Source organism: Parasteatoda tepidariorum, chromosome 3, assembly GCF_982258835.1.
Source record: "Parasteatoda tepidariorum strain Cologne lab strain chromosome 3, Ptep-v5.0, whole genome shotgun sequence".
Taxonomy (NCBI): domain Eukaryota; kingdom Metazoa; phylum Arthropoda; class Arachnida; order Araneae; family Theridiidae; genus Parasteatoda; species Parasteatoda tepidariorum.
Window position 1 is genome coordinate 65,942,490 of NC_141757.1, and position 25,058 is coordinate 65,967,547.

The 25,058-nt window shown below is 28.5% G+C and overlaps 1 protein-coding gene across 1 annotated transcript; it reads right to left on the minus strand.

The window, feature by feature from the left end:
* Positions 1 to 11,703: 11,703 nt before the first annotated feature.
* LOC147813882 (uncharacterized) lies at positions 11,704 to 24,615 on the minus strand. Its single transcript, XM_087160137.1, has 2 exons — positions 24,196 to 24,615; positions 11,704 to 16,095 (listed from the first exon to the last, which is right to left on the minus strand). Exons 1-2 carry the CDS (start codon positions 24,613 to 24,615, stop codon positions 11,704 to 11,706), a joined length of 4,812 nt encoding a protein of 1,603 aa, XP_087016263.1.
* Between the last annotated feature and the right edge of the window lie 443 nt (positions 24,616 to 25,058).

Here is a 25,058-nt window from a genome sequence, read left to right on the forward strand (position 1 = left end):
ATCTAAATCCTTCTGCGAGTTGACCATCAGGGGAAACTGTAAGGGGTCAGCTTTTGACCATTTCTTTCATCCGTTCATTGAAAACAGGTATGTTAGTTGAAAAGTTGCTCTTCCAGTCGCATTAGTGAGCATTTGAATAAATGAATGCTCTGAAATATGCTTTGATCCTTTATTTATGGTCTCTGATCTTTAAGGGTAGTAAATAAATTTTAAAGTGTTCAAATAATTTTATTTTGTTAAAGTTTTCAAATTGCATGTTCTCGTGTTCTGATATTTTAAGAAATTATATTTATTAAACGCTTCACATGCATAACTAACGAAATAAATTTTTTTTTTTTAAAATTAGTTAAATATTAGAATTATATGTATCAAATTGAAGTTCATTCAGGTTTAAACGCATTTCTTAACATATTCATTTGCATATTTTCTGAATAAATTTTTTAAGTCAAGTAAAAAAAAAAATTAAATTTATAGCAGCGAAAAAGTAAACAAGGACCCACCCCCTCTATAAGTTGGCCACTTGTCTAAGTTGACCACTAAAACAATGCACCACAAGTGGTCAACTTACACAAGTTTTACTGTACTTAAAAAACAACTCATGCCTATTTTCGGCATTATGTTATAATTCATTTCCTTTCAAAACACAAACATTCAATTCAAAAACTTGCATTTTATACTGTTAAAAGCCGAACAGGAAATAATGTTTGCTTTTTAATGCTTACTTGTTAATGTTAGTTTTCTTAATTTAGTGATTAGTTAAAGGCAATGAAAACTGTATAATAATATTTTTTTAATCTGACTTTTTTTTTCAAATAGAGCTAGAAAACGTGTTTCTATAAAACTAAATAACTTAAAATCAACGGAATTTGGATGAAAAAAACATTATGCATGGATGAGTAAAATTAATGGAGAAATGTTATTGATTCGACAGCAAAAGCATACAAAATTACCAAATTATCATTGACGCCAATCATGCTTAGTTAGTTTTAGTAGTAGGTAATAATTGAAGTAAAAAAAAACTATGCTTTAAAAAGCAAAAGTAACGGAAAGATGTTACTATTTTCTTTTGGAAAAACATCAAAATTGCCATGACATAATTGAGGCCAATGATGCTTAATTAATTTTGTAAATAGGAGCTAATGGCATTATGAATATTAATGCAGTTTCAATATGTAACAAATACACTATATAATAGCAAAGTATTATATTAGTTTATTTGGTACCTATTAAAACGGTATCAGTACTGTACAGTTTCAATATAAAACAAAGGATAAGTATTGGAGAAAATTATTTGTACTCGTGCAACAGCATTATGCAAAATGATACTAAATTTAGTCTTGATATTATGAAATTTTAACGCCTTTTTCGGTTATCCCAATAACCTAAAGCCACCTAAAGAGCAACAGATAATTATAAATAAAAAGGAAATGAAAAAGGAATTATTTCAGATTTTTTTCCAACTCAAAACATAACTTTCAGTTATTTGCATGATTTCCCTCAGTACTGATTTATTGTTTATTTTCTTTCTTTATCACGAAGAGCAGATATTTCGTTAGTTTTATGTAGGGACCAGAAATACTATTTCGATTTTTTTTTTACATACGTTATACTAAAAGAAAAGAAGAAAAAAACAATTAGAAATATTTGACATTGTCCCTAAATAATGGAAAATAAGATGCAAAAAGTTAATAATTTTATTAAAAGAGCTTAGTGATATAGCATATGATTGTAGTTTATCTAACACTAACTTTCAATTTCATTTTTTAAAATTAAATAATTGCACATTTCCACCTCTTAGAGTTAAAAGTCAAAGCAAAAGGAATTAAAACTTAGATCAGGAAAAATTAACTTCTTGTTTACATTAAAACTGATTTATTTCATTTTATTAAAATAGTATAAAATGAGTAAACAGATCAAATCCTAATTAATATTTAGTTTGATTAACATTACTTTGATTAACATACTAATTAAGGTAGTTGCTTCTGACCAAAAGTCATATGGGCAATACTATTAATCTTGATAGATGAAAAGAAGTAATAAATACAGAATAGCGAATACAGTTTTAAAAGCAAAGATATCTTTGTTTGGACAAATATCGTTCTCCTTTTCAAAAGAAATGTTTTTTTTAATAAATCTTGAAATTAATAAGACCTGACAAACTTTAAACTGACTTAGGATTTAAAATAAATTTGAAATTTTGTTACTATCTTTCTAAATTTTAATCACTTTTTTAAGTGACCTCTAGTATCCAATAAAGTAACATTGCTCTAAAATTCTGCTTATTTAATAATTATTTTTATTTTGAGTTTTTTACTTATCTTTTAATAAATATTAATAGTGTCATTTCAATAAAACATAAATAATTTTTGAAAACATAGAGAAGATAACATAATTCAAATACAATATGTCATCATCATTATAATATATTTATAAAACTGCATTAATGTACTGCAGTAATATATTTTAGGTTATACTGCTCTATCTACAGTATCTACCTATTAATCATTATTTTCCTTATTAGTGCTAAAAACATTAATAAGATCTCTGCTCTTTTTTATGTAATATTAAAAAAAAAATTAATAATTATTCCGAACAAACAAAACAAAATAATTTTTCTGGACAGCAGTATAAAACAATCTTTTATTTCTGAAAAAAAAAATAACATCGATATTTTAATTCTTCACGCAGAAATTGCTAAAATTTGTATATTCTTAAGCATGAAAGACAAATGAGATAGTTAAAAAAAGACGTGCGATCTCCTTTTTGCATCATTTCAGAACCTCTTGTCCTCCTCCACCCTCCCTTTATATCATTGGTCATGAGACCTTTTAGAATATTTTTCTATATTCACAATTAAATCTCGCACTTTTTCACAAAATGTTTAACAGAAATATTTTTTAAAATAAAATATGCTGGTCTTGTCTTAAGGGAAAAGTCACGCCCCTATCGTGTTTTCGTTTGATTTTTTAGAGATTTGCCCAAGTTTGATTACGTAATTTATGGATGTCCCCCATATCCATTATGATTAAACACAAAATTTAATATTTCAAATCATGAAAAGATTTAGGGAGAATAAATCATTTGCTGATCGTTTATTATTAAATACATTAAAGCAAATTTGAAAATTTAATTGTATAATTATAAATTAATGATGTATTTTACAACATCCATTTGAAAAGGAATGAAAAGGAATATTGATTAACAATTTACGGAGCAGCACATTAAACGTGAAGTTTCTGTTCATATTTATTTCATTCATCATCGATTTTATATTGTGTCATTATGCTCACAAACTTTATTAAATCTGTTAAAAATTAAACCTGAGCAAAATACAAAAATAATATTGATAGAATAATGAGTAGTTTTCATAATTAAATGTTATTTCATACAAATTTATTCCATTAAATTTGAAATGACTTGTTTCGAGCATTTAATCTTAACAAGAAGCGGTATAATTAATAGAATAACTGAGGATCTCTATAATAGCTTGTCATTATCAGCATGGAAGAAGATTCGGAAAAAATATATATACCCAAAAACTTGAATGAATAATTTCAAGAAAGGGTAATAAGGTGAAAGCCATCAATTTCAATATCCTTATTTATGAATGTCGTTGCCCAGTTCTATTCCAGTTTGTCTTTAATTACCAAAAATTGGTTAATTCGAAATCTTTTTATTTCAAAACAATATTATTTTCGGTTGTTTCATTTCAAAAGGTTCAGTAATGTTATTAGATTTTGAGATGTATCAGCTTCCGAAATAGATTTAAGCTCAAAGTTATTAATCTTAAATCAAATACACACACTGAGAAAAAATATTATTAAAACTACCAGAATATGGAAAAATTTACCGCTTTTCTGGTTCTATGGAAAGATCGAAAACACTCGCTAATTTTTACTGAAGCGCGTTGGTAATAATTTTGGTGAAATTAACAAAAAATTATGGTTTTGTAACATGTGATAAAATTCAGTAAATAGGGTAAAATATCAACGCGATACCTTAGAGCATTAAAACCATTTATTCGATTAAATTTACTTTTCAGTTTTTTTATTTTTTACTAAATATGTGGTAATAAGAACCATAATTTTGAAAACTAGAATTTTCGGTAAATGGTTAACCGGAAAAATTGTCAAATTAATGATTTAAATACCGCGTATTTTGGTTTTTATTACCAGAATTATGTTTTTTTAAAATTGCAATGTCATTAATATACAATACTGTAATTTTACCATAATTTTTCCTATACTCACCTGTGGTTTATTTTAAAGATCAAATTAGCTAAAATCGGCAAATCACCAACCAAACCACGGCATACTATACATTTCGAGATAATCTAGATACCAGACACAAAGCTTAAATTAGAAAATTAGTAAAATAAACATTTTAAAAGCAATGTTTTGCATGTAGACTAAAGATGGGGAAAATAAATTTATTTCTATCTGATCTAAAATGAAAATTGTAGGTCCCGTCACTTTCGTAATAAACTCTTATCAACACCAAAAATTACGTCTCTTTCAGAAGTGACTTTACTTTTGTTAGTCACTTTCACAAGTGACAAACATGACCTTCTTGATTTTAGGCCTGTCCAAAACAAAATTATTTCTTCCTTTTTAATCGATTTGAAAAAAGTAATTTATAATTTTACTATTTATATTTACCTACTTATAAATGTAGAAATAGCAATCTCATAACAATTCGTTATAAGTACTTTTGCATACTTTTGTAAGAACACTTTACAATTTTATGTGTAAGGTACAATCAACTGTGATTCATGAGTAAGGAAAACTGCTGTGTTAATAAAATAAAACTATCTCCTCAGAGAGTTTTCAAAAATCCCTTCTTTCTAATTAAGACTCTTAGAAATAAACACAAATGTTAAAGTAATTGCAAAATTTATTCATTAGAAAACATTCACATTCAAAGATTTATTTCTGCCGTTTAATCAGAAAACTTCTGAAACTATCTCACAAAAGAAAATAATTAAATTTATTCTCTATGACAGTTATAAATTCCACGATGTTCTCCAGGCTTCGCGATTCGTTTTTTTAGAAAAGAAAATATGTGATACCATTCAGTCTTTAGTCATTGATGCTCACACATTCTTTGCTAACTTGTGCTCATTTAAGTGAATTTTTCTTCCTTTGTAAAGAAATAATATGAAAGAAGAATATAATCATAATACTAATGAATACTACAAACAAAATGGAAGATATATTTTTATTTATTAAGTAATGAACGGATAAAGCAGCGAACAAACCAAGTGTGCTTTAAATTATTTAAAATAATGTAATGATGTATGAGATTGTTCATTTCAGCATTATGCGGTAAACTTCAAAAAGTTAGATTAGTGAGTTATTTGAAATAACGAGACAGATAGGTAGAAAGTTTGAACTTGGTCTTGTAAGAATTTAAATAGTCTATATTATAATAATTCTTAATATGATTATAATATATAATAAGAATTCTACATTATAATAATATTTATAATATATATCAATTTTGATTGCTAGTTTTTGCAAAATTAAGTGGTGCATTGAATTTATCTGTTATAAAAACAGTTTTATCCCTGAGTTGTAGATTAGTAGAATTAAATACGCTTTATTATTAAACAATATTGTAACAGTAAAGATTTTTTTTTGAATAAGAATAATTTGAATAAATGTGATTTTGAAAAAAATTGCGTTGCTTTGTCTCATGGTTTGATAAACTTTTTCAGATAAGTATATTTTTAATTGCTAGCAGCCATATTATAAAATGAGTCGAACTATGCTATAAATAGTTATTTAAAATAACCAATAACAATTAATGTCAAATTAATTTAGGACTGGATCTAACGAAAATGATATCTGTTCTAAGAAGTATATGAAAGGGAAAGTAATTTAACCCGTTCAGCACCTGTGAAAGGATAACGAAGCACTTTTCGTAGCCCGCATGCTCCGAGAATATTCGTTCTAAAAAGTGCGTAATATGAAATGTAGTTAGAGACTACCAAACTGCTATAACGTCCGTGTGATAATGGGCCGCTGTAGTCAAAAACACTTCTTCAAGATATGATACCGTGGGCCGTGAAGACGGAATGGAATGATCACTTATATATTTGATCATGGTTCTGAGCGGGTTATGCAACTCCCATAATTTAAGACATTTTAATTTATCTAAACCTAACCACAAATTTAAAATAATAGGCAATCTCTAACTAACTGTAGCAAGTGTAACGATATCAGCAATCGAAACGTAACCTAAGAAGAAACTAGATTAGACATTGGATGTGTGTATAGTGTATATGGGGTAATTTTAAAATATTATTCCCACCATAAGGGAATAAATTATTTCTTAGTGATATGTACCATAAAAATGTTTAATGTGGCTAATTGGAATATTTTTTTCGACTTTCAACACAAACATTTCAATGATGTAAGATATATCAAAAAATCTTACTAAGCAACTAACGTTTATATAAATTGGATACTAAAAACTGAAAAATCAACAAAAATCTCAGAAAAACTATACTAATGAAATCTTGAACCATATCATCGTTCAAGGTTTCTAAAAACTTAAAAACGCGTTAAATTATAAACCATTTTTTCTACGTTCAAGCTGAATCGTAGTTATTTGTAATTAAGTTACAAATAATTTAATTTGCACTACAATATTGTCCAACTCGGCACCGTATTGAAGATGCAAGCACGATTGCACGATAGTAAGAGTTCAGAGCGAAAAAGTAGGAAAAGTGCAGGGAAAATAACTCTAATGTACTTATCTAAACATGCGCTGCATGTTTAAAAATAAAGTACCTTAAATGTTTGAAGCTAAGGATAATCGTGATGGATCTCTTTATATACTAACAACTCATATACGACAACCAGTACAACTTGTACTAAAAACTCAATTAAGCAAAAGCAGAAAAAAAAGAAACAAGTTTGGATCATTGAATTTTTTTAAAATTCATGCAGCATATCTCTCTTAATGTACTTACGTACGCAATCCCGGTACGGAACATTTGCTGCGTATATCAGGACAAATATGAGACACGCAAAAACAGCATTTCCCAAGACAGTAATTAAGATATCAAAATACACACACGAAATTGAGAAATTGAGTTTTATCTTTTATTCATAACTTTTTATGATACTTGCTCGCTTAATGGTTCTTGGTGGCATCTGCTTTTCCATGATATGCGATTTTTTTTTATTCTGTTCTTTAACATGCATTTAATGTTTTCTTGTCCAGTGGATATGAGGAAAATAAAAAATAAATAAAAAAAATAAGTTATTAAATTTTTGCTGCTACTAATTTGTAAGAACTTCCCAAAAACTTGTGTTGAGTTTTAAGAGAATGGATTGCCCTCGTGAAGGTTTTGGACACATCGATCGGGTGGAAATTTTAAAAGCAAACCAAAAACATGTTGTCGTACGTTTGTAAGAATGACTGAGACATTGAAATATGTTTCTTGATTTGTTCAGCTGGAATAATTCTTGCTTTTTTATTTTTATTTTTATTTATTCTTTTTTTTTTACTTTTGATATTGCATGCGTAATTTTTATAGTTAGTTTTGAAACGTAATTTTTTAAAAGACGAACAACGTTTTTTATTTTTCAAAAAAGTTTCTTTTTTTATTTGTAATAACATGCGTAAATTTTGCACAGTATGCACATGCGTGATACAGATGCGTGATTTTTTTAAAGATGAACGACGTTTTTTTTATTTTTAAAAAAATCTATTTTTAAAAGCCTTATCATTACAAAAATCATTTCCAATATTTTTTATTTTTTTACTTATTTATTTTTTGTAACCGGTGTCAAACAGCCGACCTATTCTGGAGTTTGCAACCATCAACTTTGAAACTGTGTACTCTACTCAGAAGACAAGAAAACTCCATTATCAAGCATTGAGACAAACTAGATTTCGCGTGAGGGTGTTTTGATGGTCCAAACCCGCATTTGCATTGGATGAGGTTTAAAACCACGTAAACATCCCATGGTTAGCCTGTTTGCATTTTTTAAGTTGTACCTATTTGCGCATAAAACCTTTATTATTTTAAAACCATTAGTTCTATTGACTTAAGCTTAGTCTCATTCAATTATACTGGACACATTACCTCATTGGTCTTAATAGCAACTTCAGACGTGTAAATTGGTAAAAAAAATTCTTTTTATTCACAAAACTTTTATCACTTCTTATCTACTTGTACTATCGATTTCTTACTGATATCTTGATTTATTGCAAAAAGTTTCACAGGAAACAATATCTCAGTCACTAAATCAAAAAGTTTAACACATAAAAGGGTATAAGTCAAAAAAAATTATTTTCATGCGCAACATATACTAAAGCCCTAAACCATCAGTCCTATCAAATTGGTTTTAATCTTATTTAATTCAACGTAAATAAATAAAGCTAAAAAATTTTTTAGAAAAATACGTAGGAGACATTGTCTATTTTGTTAGATAGTAATGATAATCTCCTTTTTTTTCTTCTCATTCATTTTGATAGTCACCTAAACTATTCTTAGAGAATAGGTAAACTTCTACTGTTTAAACTAGACATCAGCTTTCTTCTAATTATTTTCCTATTAAACTTTTTTATTTACTCGAGAACTAGAAAATAACTAATTTTTAATTAGATAGTCTTATTTTCTGTGTGCAGCTTTCATGGGTAGAGAGTCACCTTAATACTGGCAGATGAGAACAATTTGAAAGTCTATTTATTTAATTTTTTTAACCTAGTTATTTTTTTTCAACGTAAATTGTAAGTGCGACACGTTGGTTTAAAAGCCAACTCTTCGAATTTTACAGAAACATCTCAGAGGGTTGTTATTTGAAAATTTGTAAATGTGTCCCAAGTAGTTATGCTTTCATGTTTATTTAAAAGTTAGGTTGTGATATTTTTATAAAAATTAAATGTATTCATATACATCCAATTCATCGCCTATCCTTCGGCATCGACTAACTACTTTTATTAAAACATTATGATGGGAGAATCTATTTTACTGTCCAAGAAAAATGCTTTGTCTGCAATATTTTGAGATTAATGGTTCTTGTCGCCATGACTTAAAGATAAAAGAAAAAGCGAAACAAAGGGAAAGATAAATTAAAGTTTCTTGGACAATATTTTTGAGGTAGAGTTGAGAAAGTCGCACAAAACTTTCGCATACTTGGAAGTTTTGAATTTGTTACTTGCGTTGCATATTGTCTAGCGTAAGTTACAAAGCAAACGTTCATAGAAGCAAATTTTCAACAATGTACTCTTTTTTTTTTTTAAGAATACTCTCCCTTTAGTGTATTAATAAGAGTGGAAAATGATTTATGTTCTGACAAAAAGTCATTAAACAATATTAATTTTAGAAAAGTAAAAAGTAACTTCGGTTTTTTCTTCAATTAAAAAAAAGTCTTAAATTCTGAAATATTAAAACTGTTTTAGTATATGTAATATCTTAAAGAAAATACTTTCTCCAAAATATAGTTAGATATTTTGGAGATATACATAGATATATTTTTTAAGTAGGGTTTTTACTTTCTTTAAAAAACATTCAAATTAATGCAGTTTCATAATTTAGTTAATGTACTCTAATCCTTTCCATTTCACAATATATAACTGAAAATATTAATTATTGATACTTTATAGGGAAAGTTAAAAACTATTTAAAAAAATTAGTTCTCTATATTAATTTTAATTTTCAAATTTAAATTTTACAAAGACGACTGATTTTTTAGTGGGGTAATTAAAACACAGGTAGTTTAATGCATTGAGATAAAAGTTATTTTTATAGGAACTATAAGCAGTAGCCGATAGAATTAAAAAATAAAAGAATCTACTTTTTTTCTTCCTCTTCCTGCATAAGTTAAGAGGAGTGTCTAAGATTACTTATACGCAATTGTGTTTATAAATATAAACTAATTCCATTTATTTTTAAAAATAATGGATGAAAAATAAAAATTTCTTACAGAGATTTATGTTTTTTACGTAGCTTTGAATTTCTTTTAGAAAAAATAATGAATGTAAACATTAGATTATTAAAAAGAGATTAAAATTGCAGCATGTGGAATAATTAATAACTCCTAATCGAACAATATATTTAGGAATGTTTTCAAATTATGCGAAATTTCCCTGAAATAATGTATGTATCTCTCTTAGTGTAAATTTTTTTTAAAAAGAAAGATAGTGTGTGTAAGCTTCAGATTATTCAAAAGATATTAAAACGGCAGCATGTGCACTGTAAAAAATTTCAGATCAAATTACGGTAACAGTACTGGCTCCCTGAGTGTAGAACTCTGTAAAATTCCTTTTTACCCTAAAATTTTATACCGCAATTTTTACAGAAATATTTATTTAATTACAGTGATTTTACAGTAAATATTAACGTAAAAGTTAAAGTATATAACATTTTTGTTCCATAGAGTTTTACCATAAAATTAGATTTTACGGTGGGTAATAATCAATTTCTCTGTGTAATAATTAAGGACAACTTATCGAACAATATATTTAAAATTATGTGTAGAATTTCCTACAAATATTTGTATACATTTCTTAATCTAGAGTTTCTTTTTTTTTAAAAAGGAACATCGTGTAAACTTCAGATTATTTAAAATATATAAAAACTACAGCATGTGCAATAATTAATGACGCCCAAATCATGTAATAGTTTTAAATTTAAATTAAATTTGTACCTTTTTTAACCTCAAAATTCTCATACTATTTTGTGCAAACTTTAGATTACTAAAATAAAAATTAAAACCAATTGGTCAATAATTAAGGACGAGTAATCAAACAATGCGTTAAAAAATATTTTAAAATTATATGTAAACCATAAAATGTAATATAAATCATTACTTATAATAATATTATAAAAACTTATAAAGCCTAGTAAGATAAAAATTCTAAATCTACGTTAAAGGATTAACTTATTTCTATAAGCAATGAAAGAAATAGTATTTTGTTTAGTGAAAAAAGTCACACATTAAAATTAATTTTATCTTTCTCAAGGGTCTTATAAAAATAGAAATTGTTACACCATTGATTAAATCTTAAAGAAAATATATCAACCTATTCTAATATCATCTTAACTCTAATCAAAATATAGAATTCTAGTACTCACGGAGTTCTATGGTACGAATTTAAGCTACAAAATAAATTTTATTTAACAACCGTTGTTAAACAGCCAGCCCAATTTTTTTAATTTACGACTATTAATGTTCAACTCTGTAGACTTGTAATTTTGAATCCAATCCAGAAGACAGGGGAACTCCTGAATCGAGTATTAGGAGAAATTTGACTTCGCGGAGGACTTTTTGATGGAACTAACCAACATTTGCGTTACATGGAGAGGAAAACCACGGTGTTAAAAAAGATAACAATTTTCTTTATCTACTTCAATAGAACAGGTATCAAATAAAAAGTTCTTACCTTGTTCTTCTACCCGGGTCGGCACGTATCCTAATAAACTCAAGACAGTGACCACAAACTCAATAAGAGACTCCTTCGAATGGTTAACATATGTATATTAACAGCAGTAAACACTACAAAAACAACATGATCTCCAACGACAGTAACAAAAATCAAACTAACTAAAAATTATTGTTCTTAGATAGTTCTAAGTCTCGTGGCGCCATCTATTGGTTCGTTTTCTGTGAAGGAAAATGAATGGTATTCTGTTTTTGACACTCCCCTTTTTGAGTTTCGGGGCATGTTGAACCGAATCTCAATACTTCATTGTCCAAATCTGGATGCTGGGCGAACAATACGTCCAACTCTGGTAGTAGTAGGAACTGAATCAGAAATGTCCGATGATGTTCTTTCTGGCTTATCTTTGGAAGTCTCTGGCAGCTGATCTTCGCTGTTGAGATTCTCCTCGTCCAGTTCTAATGGGCAGAGATTTTGAATTGGTCTGATCAGAATTCCGGATTTGGTCTTAACTTTGGCTCTTCTGATCAGTCCATCTTTACTTGTGTAAACTGAGAGTATTCTTCCCAAGGGCCAATGTATTCTTTTGAGATTATCATTCCAAATCAAAATGACATCTCCAACTTTAGGATGGTATGTTGGTTTTCGAACTGTCCGTCTATGATGTAGCTGACTCAGATATTCACTACGGAATCTTGCTCGTAAATCTGTCATCAGTCTTCTTCTATAAGCAAGTCTTTTGTTTAATTCCGTCTTGTCAGTTAGCTTTAATCTATCCAGGTCCGTAGTACTACTAGTACGTGTGTCTTTCAGGAATAAATCAGGTGTTAAAGGACATAAATCATCGGGATCATCGCTAACATATGTTAAAGGTCTTGAATTGAGTTGGCTTTCACAATCACACAAAACAGTTTCGATTTCTTGGTAATTTAAGGATGTATGACCTAGGACCTTCCTCAAAATTCTTTTCAAAAGTCCTATTAACCTCTCAAAAAATCCTCCCCACCATGGGGCAGTCGGAGGTAGGAATCTCCATAAAATTGGAGAAAAGGTTGTATTTAGTCTTTCTAGGTTGATATTCTTCAGAGAGTTGTTAGTTCCAATAAAATTAGTCCCATTGTCGGAGTAGATAATTGACGGACGTCCTCTGCGTGCGATAAATCTTCTTAAGGCAAGTATGAAATTATCTGTTGAAAGTGATGTCAATAGTTCTAAATGTACTGCCCTGTAAATCGCACAGGTGAAAATTGCAATCCACACTTTCTTGTTGTCCTTCGTAAGCAACGGTCCAGCAACATCCACTCCTATAACTTCAAAAATTGAGGCGTTTTTTACTCTGTCCTCCGGGAGTATTCCTTCTGGTATTTCAGGTCGTTTCACATTAAATCGTTGACAAGTTATGCAGGTTTTCAGTACCTTTTTTACAGTTCTTCTAGCTTTTAATATCCAATAATCTTCTCTCAGAGATACCATTAAAGATTGTACTCCAGGATGTCCAAGTTCTTGGTGTTTGTGTAAAATAAGGCTCTTAACAACATGATGATCAGATGGTAAAATAATTGGAACTTTAAAGTTTTCATTGTCTTCTCGCATAATGATTTTTGTTTTAATTCTCACAAGTCCATTAGCGTCTGTAAATATCGACAGGAGCTTCAGACTCTTCAATTTTTCGCCTTGGAATGAGTCTTCTTGAACCCTTTTCAAGATTTTGAGTTCAGCTTTAATAAGCTCTTCTACAGATAATTTTCCTGTTTTCTTACTGCTTGCTCTGGAATTTTCAAAAAATCTATGTATCCAGCCTGTAATTCTGATTATTTTCTTGTAGGATGATATGTTGTAGTAAAATGCGTCATTTTTCATACTTAAAGATGATACAATGATTTTCTTCTTCTCGGCATACACTATTTTTTCATCAGGAACTAGATCAAAATTAGGCCAGTTTTCTCTTGATTCTTTAAGCCAAGATGTTCCTTCGTGCCATTGTCTCTTCAATAGGGTTTTAACTGTGCAACCTCTTGAAGGCAAATCCGCTGGATTTTGGGTTCCCGGAACAAACTTCCAGTCACTAGCTTTTGAAAGTCTTCTAATTTCGTCAACTCGATTTGATACGAAAATCGTCCAAGGGCCTTCTTTCTTTATCCAATAAAGAGCGTCCATGGAGTCGCTCCAGAAAAATGTTTCAATATCTTCCAATCTTAAATCCTTTTTTACTGTATCAGCTAATCTAGCTCCAATGTTACATGCAAGTAATTCTAATCTTGGTATCGACACCTTTTTCAATGGGGCAACTCTAGATCTTGCTTGAATAAGTTGGCAAGTAACTTTTCCATCCCTTTCCGCCCTCAAAAAGATGCAAGTCGCATATGCCACCATGGAAGCGTCACAAAAGATATGAAGTGTTAAGCTTGATTTAGAAAGATTTAAGTTTGAAAGTCTACGAGGAATTTTGAAGTTGCTCAATTCTTTTAATTCTTCTTTCCATTTTTCGAATCTCTTAATTATTTCGTCGGGCAATTTTGAATCCCAAGAAATTTCAATCTTCCAGCATTCTTGTAGAAGAAGTTTCGGGATCAACGTTATTGGACAAGTGAACCCTATAGGATCGAACAGCTGGTGTGCCATAGATAGGATTTTTCTCTTGGTAACTGGTTCACTATTGTTTTCTTCTTTAACCAGCTCACAGGATAAAGTTTCATTTTGCTTGTCCCATTTTAGGCCTAATACTGACACTTCCCTTTCAGAGTTGGAATTATCTTGCACAAATTCGTTCATTTCAAGTAGGTTGTTATTTTCCCAGCCACGTAAATCAAATTTAGCAGCTTTCAGAATTCTCTGAGATTCTGATCTAAAATGTTCCAATTCTGAAACTGAGTCTACACTTGCAATGCAATTATCAACATACATAGAGTCTTTGATCTTCACTGCAAGACTTTTCAATGGCTCTTCTACCTGATCTAATACATGATTCAGAACAGCCGCAAGTAAGAAGGGGCTACATGATATTCCGAATACTACTCTACAATGTCTATATGTAATTATCTTTTGAGGATCTCCGTCTTTCAACCACATGAATCGTAAACAATCCCTATCAGATTCGTTAAGAGATATTTGTAAAAATGCCTGTTTGACATCCGATATTACTCCGATCTTTCCCCATCTAAACCTATTTAATACAGCTGGGATAATTTCTATGAGATTCGGGCCCTTTTCTATGCATTCATTTATTGATACGGAGTTTTTGGTTTTAGCTGATCCGTCAAAAACAGGACGTACTTTAGTGGTTGAATTATCTTTAAAAATTGCCCTATGTGGCAAATAATGTATTCCAAAGCTTTTAGAATAATCATTACCCTCATTAACTTGCTCTATTATACCTTCTTTTTCCCATTGGTTAAAAACCTCTTGATAATCATTTAACCGATTCGAAGATTTAAGGGATTTAACTGTGTATTTTAGTCTTTTATAAGTCAACTCTTTATTATCGGGTAAAGGAGGATGACCATCTAACCAGGGTAAATTAACCGTATATCTGCCCGTACTGTCTCTACTAAGCGTTTCTCTGAAATGTTTCAAAGCAAGTTCTTGGGTCTGTGTTTTAGAGCGTTTTTCACTACTATCTTTAATACCCAAGGTATCTAAATTCCAGAGATCTTCAATTTTTGCATTATTTACATGCAATGACAATACTAACATTGAGCTAGTTGTAGATGTTCCCTCTACCTCAGATTTACCCATTACTGTCCACCCTAACAAAGTGTGTACAGCAACCAAACCTCCCTTAAGGTGTTTTACTTTTCCCGTCAATATCTTTCCAGCGTAGTCAGCTCCAATGAGCAAATGAATCTCGCCAGAATCTCTTTCATATAAACAGGACCTATCATTAATCATCGTATCACTAATATAAATACCCAGATCTTTTAATTCGTTTAAACAATATGCATCATTCATTTTGGGTAAGGAAGCACAAATCTTTTTCTCATCTAAGACCTCTAACTCACAATTATAGCTTCCATCAACATTTGATAAGTTTAGACAATATTTTTGATGCATTTCAGTATGTTCAATTCCACCGAATAATCCATGATTCACGGATTCTTTCCCGAACCCTTTTAAACCCATTTTTCCCGCAACAAATTTTGTGACATACGATCTCTGACTACCTTGATCGATTATTACCCTTATTAACTGTTTCAAATTATTTTCCTTAATGCATACTATTAAAGTTTGAAGATAAACTTCACGCGAACAGTTATTATTCGAAAGTGTAGTATTTTCTATTATTTCTGGTTTTTCATTTTTTGAATATTTATTATCCTGAAAACACATAATTTCAACGTGTCTTTTATTGCAATGAGAGCATTTAACCTTTGCCCTGCACATTGAGCTCATGTGATTTTTCCCAAGACATCTAAAACAAATGCCCTTTTTTAATAAAATCGATTTTCTTTTATCTAAAGATAAACTTTTTCCATATTCACAACTTAAACCAGAACAATTTAACTCACCGCAAAATGGACACGACCTTGCTTTAGAAGTAGAATCATAAACAAATAATTCATTGGCAGTAGGATTTCTTTCGCGATCATATTTCACTTCCCGCTCCCCCCTTTGGTTGTGGCGCCAATTAATATTCGGATACGGCGGCGAATTTTGTTTTTCTTTCACTCTCATTAAATCAGTCTTTTCTTTAGCTATCAACTGCTTATTCAAAAAATTAATCAAATCAGTTAAAGAATATTTTTCTCCGAATTCTTTATTAAATTCAAATATTAAATCGTTTGGGATTGACTTAAGTATTACGGGGGATAATAAAGTACTAAAAGTATCTGACGAAATACCTAACGATTCTAAACTTCTTATATGGATTTGTATTTTATCAAATAATTGCCGAAAATTTTTTACATCACCAGAACGCTTTAAAGGGGTAATTTCTAATAATTGACTCATGTGGTTGTTTATCAATGTTTCTTTTCTTCCGAAGCGCTGTTCTAGCAAATCAATAGCTTTAACATAATTTTCTGAGGAAATAGCAAAACCTCCTATCGTTTCTAAAGCTGTTCCACATAGATGAGCTTTTAAATAGTTAAATTTACTGACACAGTGGCGTGCCAGCCGGGGGGGCAGAGGGGGCAGTCGCCCCCTCTGAAATTTTAGTGAGGGGGCAAACAATATATTTCGCCCCTCCTGAAATTTAAACATTCGAGAAAATAAAATCAAGTAAAATTCCGATTAAAAAATAGTCAAAAAGTACAATTTTAGAAAAAAGTAACTTTTCAATTGAACTTTGTAGCTATTTTCCAAGTAAAAAACCTCATTTTCCTCTGAAATTAAAGTAAGATGTTATAATAAATATAAAGGCAAGAAATAAAGTCAGGTAAAATTGGTAGTTTTGGGAAAAAACAATCTTTTTTTTTTTTTTTTTTCAATTTTGAAGCTATTTTTCAAAAAGAGAACCTTATTGTCTTCTGAAATTTAATAAAAGGGCCTATATTGCGTTTCGCCCCTTCTGAAATTTAGACATTCACAAAAATAAAGTCAATTTAAATTAGTAAACTTAAAGGAAGAAAAAAAACTTTTTTCAACTTTGAAGCGATTTTCTAAGAAAAAACACTTTATTTAATTCTGAAATTTAAATGAAGGATGAATAATGTACTTCGCCCCTCTTGAAATTTTGTCATTCGTGATAATAATGTCAAGTTAAATTGATAACTTTAGAAAAAAAAACCATTTCTTTTTCAACTTAACGGTTATTTTTGAAATCAAAAACTTTATTTTACTGTGAATTTAAATTGAGGGGGCGAATAACGTGCTTCGCCCCTTCTGAAATTTAGCCATTCTTGAAAACATAGTTAAGTTAAATTGGTAATTTTAGAAGAAAAAAAAGAACTTTTTCTCAACTTTGAAGTTTTTATAAAAAAAATGTAAGAAAAAAAAATATTTTCTTCTGAAATTTAATTGAGGGGGCGAATAGTGTGTTTCGCCCCTTCTAAAATTTAGCCATTGGTGAAAATAAAATTAAGTTGGTAATTTGGAAAAAAAAAAGAAGAACTTTTTTTCAACTTTAAAATTTTTTTTAAAAAAACATTTGTCTTGTCTTAAATTTAATTGAAGAGGCGAATAGTGTACTTAGCCCTTTATAAAATTTAGATATTCGTGAGAATGAAGTCAAGTTCAATTGGTAACTTTAGAAAAAAAGATCCATTTCTTTTTCTACTTTAAAAATATTTTCAAAGTCAAAAACTTTATTTTACCGTGAATTTAAGATGAGGGGGCAAATAATGCGCTTCACCCTTTCTGAAGTTTAGCCATTCGTGAAAATAAAGTTAAGTTAAATTGGTAGTTTCAGGAAAAAAAAGAACTCTTTTTCAAATTTAAAGTTTTTTTTTCTCTTTTTAAAAAAAAAACAATATTTTCTTCTGACACTCAATTGAGGGGGCGAATAATGTGCTTAGCCCATTCTGATATTTAGACATTCATGAGAATGAAGCTAAGTTAAATTGGTAACTTTAGAAAAAACACACATTTTTTTCTACTTTAAAGCTATTTTCAAAATAAAAACTTTATTTAACTGTGAATTGAAATTAAGGGGGCGAATAATGTGCTTCACCCCTTCTGAAATTTAGCCCTATTTGAAAATAAAGTTAAATTGGTAATTTTAGAGAGAAAACAAATTTCAACGTTAAAGTTTTTTTCTTCTGAAATTTAATTGAGGGGACGAATAGTGTTCTTAGCCACTTCTGAAATTCGGAAATTCGTGAGAATGAAGTCAAGTTAAATTAGTAACTTTTGAAAAAAAAGTACTGTTTTTTTTCTTCCTACTTTAAAGTTATTTTTGAAATTAAAACTTTTATTTTCCTCTGAAATTTAATTGAAAGGCGAATAATTTGCTTTGCCCTTATTGAAATTTAAACATTCGTGAAAATAAAATTAAGTTAAATTGGTAATTTATGAAAAAAAAAACTGTCTTAAGACAAAGACTTTTTTTTACGTATAACTTTTCATATAATTAAAAGAAAATCTCATCCCAACTTCATCTCTTTTACCCTTCCCTGGTGGAAAGAGTAATAAAATGCAACCTTCACTGATAAAAATTGGTTTCAAAGCCACCCTTGACTTTCAACAATTTCCTTTCCACCCACTTTGGCATATTGTGTTGGCCAAGCCACCCACAAAGACAGTTATTTGACTCCTCAAAAAAAGCCACCTCATGTTACACACTATGGTAAAAGTACTTTTGCTTCTTAAATTTTCATTTTTATGACCTTTTGCTCCTTTGTCCTCTTTTTAAAATGTCAGATATCCACAGAAACATATCTTATTTGGATATATCTTCGTAAATCGTCTCAAACAAGCAATTATCTAGATTTTCTGAGAAAACAGGTGTTTCAAGCTTTTAAGGGATCTAAACTGGGGAGGACTTGTTGATATTTTCTCTGGTCCGGTCTTTTTCTGACGAGACATTTCTTAGACTAACATAAATAAACGCTCTCTGTTAAATTTTCTTTTGAGCTCTTGTAATTACATAATTTAAGTTATTAATTTTTAAAAAAAAGCAAATTTTTTTTATTTTGCTCAATTGTTTTAAATTATTATTATAATTTTTTTTTTGTCGTTATTTTTTTTACATCAGTTTGATAAATTAAATAACAAGGAAAAGTAAAATAGATATCGAAGGAGGTAAGCAAATGTTTTCATTTCATTAAATTATTTAATGCTTTAATAATTATGCATTTATGTACTATTTAAATTGTTTTAGATAGTTGTTCGTATAATAAGTGTTTTTATTATGTTCGTATATCAAATACATTTAAATAGTACTTTAGTTCATGATTTTACCGTTTGTTGTTGGTGTATAGATTAGTTTATATTACGAATTTAATTTTTTTTAATAGTAAAATAATATTTTGAATTTTTTTTGCTTTGAAGCAACTTTGTTTTTATTCAAAAATGAAATTCAATCTTTAATTTTTTAAGAAAATCCCAGTCAATAAAAAAATAATAAATAAAGTACGTTGAAATAAAAAATTTGTTTTCGTATTTTTGATTATTCTTTCTACTTTTAGGAGGTACATTTTAATATCGGTTCCATAAGATCATCAATGTCTTTATTTTATTGAAATTAATTTTCTTCTGCTCTTTTGGCACAAAAGTGATATTTATTGTAGTTTAATATACTAAAAATAAATAAATAAAAATGACCGAAAAACTATTGATTCTAAAAACAGGAAAATAACACGATTGAGAATGCATCATATCAGCTCTGAAAGGTGTTTTTCTTTTTCCTTTTTCTAATATTTTAAATTTACCATTTTATTTTTTATCTTATATGATAACTATTATTATATTATGTATATGATATGATTACGTAGAGCAGAGCTCTAACACCAAATCTGTTATACATTTACTCTCTCTCATGTGAAATAAACCATTTAATAAAACATTATACACCAACAATAATTTGTATAAATAATGATAATTCGTTTAAATAATGATAATTTTTATTTTAATACAAACAAATTAACTACCATTTTCATTTTTAACAATAAAAATGTTAAAAAATTATTCTTAAAAAAAGGTTCATTAAAAATTTCCATAATATTTTATTATTCTTAGTAATAAAAACTTTAATTAAACAAAAAACTTATTTTTACAAATGGGGCAATATTGGAGGGAAAAACACATTCTGTAACATTGGAGGGAAAAAAATTAAGTCTTTTTTTTTTTTAATCATAATTTCATTGGATGCTAAAATTGTGTTAATAAACTTTGTGCAAGCTTTTTTCATGAATATTTTTTCTGAATTTTTAAAGTATTAATTTTCAAAACTTTTAATGCTGAAATTATAAATGCTGTTGATAGAGATTAAAAAATTAATGCGATCAATACTATTGTAATTCATCATTTCTTAAAAATGTGAATATTTCTCTTTATCAATTGAATATTTTTATTTTCCGTTTTAAACATGACAATTACGACTTAAATTCAGATAAATTGAACTGGAACAAGATGAGAAAAATACTACACTTAAAACTACTTAAATTTTATTTATTTTTCCGCATTTTGCTTTTTATTTTATTTTTCTCTTTAAGAATCCGAAGCAAATAAAATTCCTTGTCAAGACAAGCCATTAAAAATTTTTTTATTTACGAAAAAAGCTGTATAACCTTTTTCTTTGGTATTATATTTGCTTTGGAATTTCAAATAAATAAATAGTCCCCTGTCGTGATTGTTTACTCATATATGATGTCGCGAATATTTATGTTTACATGCCATTCTGATCAGAAGTTTCAATAGGCAAATTATTCAAAAAAGAATCTTCTTTAAAATATAGCCATATTTTTAGGTCCCTGTACACACTGGAGTAACGTAACTTTATTTTTAGCTCAATGTTAATTATATAACTGCTGAATATTTTTTTTATAGTGGCTTTTTAAAAGGAGAGCATCTGTGATACATAAAACCGTGAAATTCCATCCAATTTCTATAACACGTGTTGAAAATTTTTAATTTGAAACCAGTAAGAGATTTCATTTTTTATAACTATATATTAAACAGATTCAAGAAGTTTTATAAAATTGACACTTCATGACTTGCATTTTAATTAGCTTGTTGACTATTGATACTTTATTTAAGACTTTTTATGATTACTTTATTTACTTAATTTTAAGTTAGACGCTTCCATTGCCCATAAGTGATACTTTTCATAAACTTTAAAATCAATACAACAATACAGATATTTACTAAAATTGTCTGAAAAATTAAGTTTAAAAATAATAATAAAGTAATAACTTAATGAATTAAATTAGCTCCAAATGTTATTCTTCTTCTTTTAATTTTACTATATCATTTAATCTAATACGTCATATGGTAACCATATTATATATAGACAGAGCTATACTTTCATCAAAGTTTACATTTTATATTAAATCCATTTTTTGATTTTATAAAACCTTCGAAATACAATTTTCAGTGTCTGACCTGTTAATTCCACCATACCTGTCTTTCTGTATACCGGATATTAATAATAATCTGAATCAAAATATTTTGGTTTTATTTGATGGCCTGTAGCCTTAATAGCTTCGTTTAAAGAAATTTTCTTTGATAGGCAATATCATTGAAACTTTGGCATTAAGATTGTTGCTGTTATAAGATTGTTGTTTCATCAATTAACATAAATAACGCACGTCGCATGTCGTTTTTATCATCAGTTCTCAAATTCATTATATCCAATTTCAAAAGTTCTATAACTAATTTGCTTCTCGTTTAGTTTACGTTACATAATAAAACTATAACTTATAGTTCAATTAAAAATTAATTTCAGAAAATTTTTCAGAATTTTAAAATTTATGTACAAAAAAAAAGTTATTTTTTATAAAATAATTTCAGAAAGCTAAAAATATGCAAAAATGAAAAAAATGGGATAATTTATTCTAAGATTTCGTCTGAAAGAAAAAAAGGAAGTCCCTTAGCAAAGTAGAAATCAGGTGCCATCACTGATTTTATAGTTAATACATTCAATGTCAATTTCTCTTCTACTAATCAATTTTCAGGATTTCTTAAAACGAAAATCCTTGCCTTAAGTTCCAATTGTTCATGCGACTTCCTGACAACTTTGAGGAATCTCAACTAAAATTATTAATAGTAGCATTTAGAAGAAGCAAACAAATATTCATCGTCGACATTGACACCCAAATTTTAAAAAAAAGTTTAAAACAGTGCTAAATTTTATAAAGAATAACAATAAAAACAAACAAATCGATAAAAACAAAGATAAAAGAAAGCTATTGCCTTTTCTTGTAATATTTCGCATGCTCACGCACTTTTAATTTGTGATGCTGTGCAGTGCAGGTACTTCAAATAATAATTATTTATGTATGTGAACTAGCAAGAGGCTAAAGCTTTCTATTTTGTAGCAAAATCAAACAATGTATTGAGCGTAAATAAATAAATAAACAAAGCGAGCACTCTTCGATCAAACAATCGCAAAAAAAAACAGTCCCACAATTTAGTCAGAGCAGTTAGAGCCTTCTTATGTTTGCGATTTGAATATTTTTGTTATACACAGGGCTGACGATTCTAAGGTTGTTCAGTGATGATCAGTAATCTTTTAATTTATTCCTTTTTTTGTGAGTCAGACATAGTTTAATGCATTTTTTGCCAGTATACCTGGCTCAGTAATTACGATTTTTGTCTGACATTATTTACTTTCTATATTTAGTCATGTATTATTGAAATGCTTTTTCCGAACATTTTAATTTTCAAACTTCGTAGTTTACTTTGATTATTTGTTAGTTATTTTTAATTTTCGGATTTTTATTTTCTCTGTAATAATTTCTATTCCTCTGTCCTTGTTATTTTTCAAACATTTTTAAGCTAAATGGGAATTTTTGTGATTAATTTTGTAACCAGTGACTCTTAATTCTCATTAATAAAATAATAAGTCTTAATAAAAACTATGTAATACAGCAAACTTTTAATAAGTGCAGCAAATTTTTCAGATTTAGTCTTTGTTTAGTTGAAATAATTTTTTTAGATTTCATTTTTATCGGATTTTTGCTTTTACGTTTATGTTAATGATATTTTTGTTAATTGTTTTCGCTATATTTTGTTAGAATATTTTAAATTCTTTAAATATATTTCATTCAATTTATACTTGAAAATTTTTAAATATTTTAAAAATATATAACATAATTTCCCAATATCATTTGGTTTTACAAAAGATTCTTTTAAATTTCCATTAGTCTTTTTCGCAATCCAATTTTGTTTCAAATAGCTATAATTCAAAAAATAATATTACATTGTTAAGTTAAAAAAACATGTAGCCTCTAATATACAATAAAAGTTTGGTTATAATTTTACAAGTAATAATGTGTTTAGATTATACTTTTTTAAATAAGAAACATATTTAAATATGGCGAGCTGGAAATTAATTCCTTCATTTGTTTCAATTTTTTCATCCCTTGTCCTTTATCATGAAAACCTAATATGATAAAGTTAATTCTACTTCATTGAATTACTGCACATTTATATGTTTAAAATTGTATTTTTTTTTTCTTTGTATAGATTTTAAGCTTTACCTTGAAATTAACCAGAAAAATCAGAAGACTTGTTAAAATTCAAAGTCATTTTAAAATAAGATTTAATTTTAGAAATCAATCTCTTTTACTCCTTCATTTATTTTAATGTTTTTATACCTTGTGCTTATCATTAAAATTATGATAAAGTTAATTTTCCATTTTTTTGTAAACTGAAAATTTATATTCATGATTAAATTCAAGTCTATGCTAGAATCAAAATGTAAATAACAAGTTATTCTTAATTCAATATGTTTTTGAGGAGCGAAAAACCATTCTATGTCATTATGATTGAAATGTATCTATAAAATGTATTGCTCAGCATTTACAAATTTAAAGGAGTAAAATTACAAAATTCATTAATTAAATTTTTTAAATTTTAATGCACTTTGTTTCTTTTTAATTAGTTTCAGATTGATAAATCTTTTTTTGTTAACTAAATTGGTGTGGATGTAATAGTTAAATCATCGTCGTCATAAACAACGGAAATAGTTTAGATAATCACAATTAGACAAATTACAATATTAAAATAATACAGCTAACTTTAAAATATTAAATCAAGCAAAGCTTATGACTTTGCATTGGCTCGCCCCCCCCAGTCAAAAAAAAGTTGGCACGCCACTGTACTGACATCATCTAACGATTTGTTCTTATGTATCGATGTTTCGAAAGAGTTCCAGAAAGTGAGCCAATCACTTATATTTCCCGAAAATTTCGGGATTACTATCTTCGGTAATTTTATATTCAGCATTTCTGGTTTCGTTTCTACTTCCACTTCGCGATTAGTAGTAGGAGCTATATGTTGGGGAAAATTGAGAGGTTCCCGAATATTTTTCTTTTGATTCAAATTACGCAAATATTTATTAGCTTTAAATCTCCACGTTACTATCTTTTCACGGTATTCTTCTGCAGTTTCTAATTCTTTATCTAAATCCTCTGGTTTAAACAGATTTTCTAATTCAGAATCAACTGTTTTGAGAGACTCGAATTTATCATTTAATTGTTCAATAATTAGATCAATTTCGGTTTCTTCATCAGTTATTTCGTTTTTTTGAATTTCTGATTCTATCTTTGAAATTAGCTTAGTAACTGATGTTCTTAACGTAGTGCGTTTCTTTTTAAGGAGCTCAATGTTTGTGGCCATTTTAGAGCTATTATTATTCCAAGTATTTTCAATTCCAGTGTCCATTTATTTTTATAACACTATAAATCAAATTTATAATAATAGTTCTTATTTTATCAAAATACGAACCGATAATCCCGGCAGGGATGCCATGTTAAAAAAGATAACAATTTTCTTTATCTACTTCAATAGAACAGGTATCAAATAAAAAGTTCTTACCTTGTTCTTCTACCCGGGTCGGCACGTATCCTAATAAACTCAAGACAGTGACCACAAACTCAATAAGAGACTCCTTCGAATGGTTAACATATGTATATTAACAGCAGTAAACACTACAAAAACAACATGATCTCCAACGACAGTAACAAAATCAAACTAACTAAAAATTATTGTTCTTAGATAGTTCTAAGTCTCGTGGCGCCATCTATTGGTTCGTTTTCTGTGAAAAGGAAAATGAATGGTAT